The 5040-nt window shown below is 32.4% G+C and overlaps 1 protein-coding gene across 1 annotated transcript in view; it reads right to left on the bottom strand.

Annotated features, from left to right (window-relative positions):
• LOC106457617 (DDB1- and CUL4-associated factor 4-like) overlaps window positions 1–3921 on the bottom strand; it is an 8715-nt gene extending 4794 nt beyond the window's left edge. The window contains exon 1 of the mRNA XM_013917054.2: window positions 2503–3921. Coding sequence (XP_013772508.1) covers window positions 2503–3852 — 1350 coding nt within the window. The 5' untranslated portion in view covers window positions 3853–3921. The remainder of the gene's footprint in view (window positions 1–2502) is intronic.
• Between the last annotated feature and the right edge of the window lie 1119 nt (window positions 3922–5040).

The following is a 5040-nucleotide window of genomic DNA, read 5'->3' as shown; positions in this document are numbered from 1 at the left end:
ATATATATATATATAAAATAGGCATTAAAGAGATTTTGGTAGAGTTCCCGTTGTCAGTCCTAGTTGTCACCTTAAAGTCATAGTAGATAATGCCTGTGGTAATAGCTCCCAAATACATTGGAGATGTCCCATCTATCAGACAAATTCCAAACTCTGATGTTAAACTAGCCAGCAAACATAAAAATCAATTAAGGGTATGGAATTGAGTGCTTACACCCATAATGTCTCAACTCCTACTGACATTCATTGTCTGCAGCCAGTAATGGGAAGGCAGTTACCCTTAAAACTTATTAAAGTTCCTAAAGTATAAATTTTAGGATGGTTTCATTTGTTTACAAATTTACTGTTCAGCCACAGATACATGAAGAAGGTATATATTGTATATATAAGGTATATAAAGTTGTATATATTGATATATATATATATATATCTGAAATTAACACCTTGTTCTTTTTGGTGTTTTAGCCTACAAAATACTCTTTGTTTTTCTCTTTCAACAACCACCACATGTAATTTCTTACACAGTTTTATATATACAAAAAACAATTATAAACCTATATCCACCAGTTTAACATTACAAACTCATACTAACAAAGAACAACAAAAAAGTACACTAAAATCTTTTCTATATTCTAGATTATATGTATGCTTAAAACGTGTTGTCCTAATACAGGTGCTTATTAATAAAAACAGAAGAATCATTTAACTGCACACTTGAAGTTCAAACTTGATGTGTCAAATAAATATAATACCGTATTTGCCCAAATGTGATGCACACTTTTCTTCCTCCAAATACCTCCTGAAAAATTGACTGCTCATTATATTTGTGCATGTTCAATTTTGTTTGGTATTTTACTAAAAACAACCACCAAAAATCACTAAAGATTTTAAAAAAATGTTGCATATTTAATATAATGAATGGGATGAATGATGACATGCTGTGGGAATCAGAAGAGGATGAAGCAAAGTTTCAAGGAAGCAATTCTGATGGTAGCGACAATTCTAGCGATGACAAAGATATATGTGAAGATGAATGATTAGCTTACTGTATTACCACATATAAACTTTTCAGTAAAATTGACATGTAAACAAAATTTCATTGAACGATTTCCAATAATGTTTAATACATTGATAGTTGCCTGATGTATTTAGAAACTATTTAATACATTTTGTACAACTGAAACAAATGTTCTTCAGTTTAACCTTTCATAATTGAGTATGAATTATATTCGGCAAATACAGTAATTATAAACATGTGGGCAGTAAAATTAAACTAAAAAAAAACAACCTTTTTTTAGTTTCTCAACTTAGCTCAATTAGTTAAAATAGATGGACTGATGTTTATTCAGTTTCTCAACTTAGCTTAATCAGTTAAAATAGATGGCCTGATGTTTATTCAGTTTCTCAACTTAGCTTAATCAGTTAAAATAGATGGACTGATGTTTATTCAGTTTCTCAACTTAGCTTAATCAGTTAAAATAGATGGACTGATGTTTAACTTACACTTGAATGGATGTAAATTAATTTATCATAATTTCAATTATCACCTAGTATTAATTCTTTAAAACTACAATCCATCTTTACATTTCACTATATCAGTTTATTTATCCTGTTTAATTAAAACTTGTAAATTTTTGTTATGGTGAAACAGTCAGGGTCTCAACATACTGCATCCCAGCCCTCAGTGACAAGTCAATGAGCTTATAACTCTAAAAATCAGGTCTCAATACTCATAGTGTGTACAGCACAAGTAACTAATTGCGCAGTTTATGCTTAACAACTAACAAAATAATATTTATTTATTTTTTACTGATATTATATGAATGCAACACATTATCTACATTCTCAATGTGTAAGAAAGATGCTTTACTAAATATCAAACAAGTTCAAGTAAACAAGAACTACATTTTCACTTATTAATTGTTAAATTGCTATACTTAGTAAATTTAACTGATCAACAAAGCAATGTTACATGACACGTATACAACAATGTTTCAATAAATAAGACTTCCTGAATAAATGGGTGGAGTGAAAGCCATTAAGGTGTTTAAAATTGAAATGAAAAAGTTGGAAATAAAAACTTTAATATTAGGAGTAATACTAATAGGGTTAAAACTTGAAAACTTCTCTCATGCAACTAAAAAGAAATCCAAGACTTTTCCTTTCTTCAGTGAAGCTACCTCAGTTCATAACTCAATTGAGAAAGTGAAACACCTTAGGATAGAATTTTTTTCAGTTGCCTGAGAGAAGCTGAAGTTGTTTTCAGATTTGTCTGAAGCACTTCGGTTTCCTTGTCCAATCCCTTAACAAGTTAAATCTTTAGAAGTCTAGATTTAAACTTGTTCTTTTAAATAATTTGTTTTTGGTTATAGTTACAAACTTGTTTAATGTTTTCTTGGTAGCATAGTAAGTGCAGTTAATAGAATTAATTCTAAAAAAAAAGTTTAGTTTCCTAAAGATAAACCAATAGATATAAATATGACAAACAGTTACTAAGACTACCTGTGCTAATTTTCCATCATAACCACTAACAATTAATCTATTCTCATCATTCAGCAAATGAATGTAAGACAATCCTCTTCCTATACTCATGCTGTATATCACTTTATCTTGGGTTGAATCTCGAAGATCAGAACAAATCAGATTTCCCTTGTGGCTCCCGCTGAACAAGATGTTTCCATCCTTACTAAAACATAACGAATAGGGGTTTTCTTTTTCAGTAAAGATGTCTTTTGTATCCCCAGTTTCAATGTGTCTACAATATGCCAAGCCCTCCACTCCAAAGGCAACTTGCAAAGTGGCACGGTTCCAAGCACAACTCCATATGGCCATGCCAGGATATTCATATGTTTGAGTCAACTGATCCATGTCTTGAAGGTTTGAGCTGGTACTACCACAAAGCTGACGAACTGGACGAAGTTGAACACAGCTTAGAGCTGGTGTTATAACATCACAACCTGTACATACTATAAGAACAAAATAAAGGTCGGAAGATATATCAGCCCAACACATATCAGCTACCCTGTAGTGAGGGTGAATGTTTACAACTTCACAATTCTTCCTTTGAAACAGGTTACCATCTCTACTGCTTTCTTCAGATAAACCTTCCAGAGCATCTTCAAGGTTAATAGATTGAATAAGGATTCCTGGTTCTTTTTCCAAAGACCATGATCCAAGGACAGTAGATTTATCTGGAAATCCAACAAGATAGCGACAATCTGTAAGTGGATAGTCTAGTGCAGTATTATCAATTTTGACTCTGGTTATATTTTTCATTTTTAACATCTGATGCCCTATAAGGTTAGATATAAAACGTTTTCCTGGAATTAATCCTAACTGGCGTGTAGCAAAGTTATTTAACAAAGGAAAATTAGCTTCTTCTGCTCTTTTTGTATGAAAATCTTTATAATTCTTTACAGATTCTTGTCCATAAATGTTAGTAGCAGTTAAAGGATTGTGATTATTATGACCCGGTAGAACGCGAAAATATTTCTTTTTCTGGTGATCATAAAAATAACCAGGTATGTCTGAAAACGTGGTATTTTTATCAGTAATGTTCAAAACGTTTGATTTACTGCAACCTGCACTGCGCCTGCATCTATTTCGGGTTCTAGAAGTAGAAATTGATTTAACGTTAGGCCTAACGTTGCTATCAGCAACAGTACTAAAATGCAGGTTACAACGCGTTTCACTAGATAGCCTATTTTTCATGTAATCAGGTTCATTAGAGCCATAACAAGAATCATTTTGTCTAGCACTTCGTTTTCCTCTATCTCTAAAACCATTTGCTTCGCAGTTGGTAGAACTTGAAGGTCTCACTTCATACCGATGACAACGTTGACTTCTATTCATTGATATTCTTTGTTTATTGACACGAAGCAACAGAGTTAATTAACTCTACTGTCCCATAGGTGATGTCTCGTATTTAAAAATGGAGGGTAACTGAATTTTCTTATATGTATCATAATGTAAAATACAAATCCATCGCAAAAATTTGTCTGCCTGAACTTTAGTTTAACCAGTGTGTATGTATGTATTTGCCAGCTCTGTGTATTTCAGGTAACAGAAGAAGAAAAGCAAAGTAGTTTAAGAAACTTGTACGTGAATATCAAAATGCAAAACATGTTTGAAAAATAAAAAGATATAGGAAAAATATCAAAATAACTAAAAGCCTGCTTATATTATAACCTACTATTTTAGAAAATACAATAGTTATTTACTTTGGGAAATTCTATGATTGTCTAAAATAAAAAATATGGCAAGTATCTTACAAAGAAGTTCCAGTCTCCAGTTTACCTCGATTTAACCCTGACAAGTTCAATTTTTGTCCCTTTTGACCAGAAAACCTTCTTCCACGTGTTTGTATTATCATTAACATGTTTTTTTCGCAAACTCCATACAAGGTTTAATATAATTATTTTTCGATAATGACATCTTACTTCCCACTCGCCCATACAGGCCAGTTTTGTATTGGGACCGGGATATTGTAAATTTATGAACATTGACTCCCATCTCAGACATGGAACTTTGCAGATCTTTCAAAGTCACTGTTGGCTTCAGAACTACTTAGTTTGGAAAGGCGGCTTGATCTGGGTAGTGATTGGGTGGTATGAAGTACATTCCACTTCTTAATTATGGCTTTCACTATACTCAAAGGGATAATCAGCGACTTTGAAATTTTCTTTTTAAGCTTCTTCTGATCTGTGCTTCTCTACCACTTTATCCCTGGCTTGTTTGGAAAGCTCCCTGGTCTTCATGGTTGGTTTGTCATACCACAATGTGAGTTGTGGTTTGTACAGTTGCATTTAGTCTGAAGTCAAGTTAAACCACTTGTATCACACACAGATAGAAACCATTACACTAATTTTGTGACCTTTCAAACTAATCATTTATTCCTGAACTGATTTAGGGTTGCTGTAGGAAAGGAGTTGAATACTGCAATTGAGAATAATCTAATTTTCTTTGAAAATCTAACTTACTTACATAATATCAGCGTTTTATTTTAGCTTTCTCAGTTTGGAGTACATTGAGTAGATTCCA

The sequence above is a fragment of the Limulus polyphemus genome, unplaced genomic scaffold (assembly GCF_000517525.1).
Source record: "Limulus polyphemus unplaced genomic scaffold, Limulus_polyphemus-2.1.2 Scaffold351, whole genome shotgun sequence".
In the NCBI taxonomy this organism is placed as follows: domain Eukaryota; kingdom Metazoa; phylum Arthropoda; class Merostomata; order Xiphosura; family Limulidae; genus Limulus; species Limulus polyphemus.
Note: the sequence above shows the minus strand (reverse complement) of the source record. Positions and strands in the feature narration are given on the sequence as shown.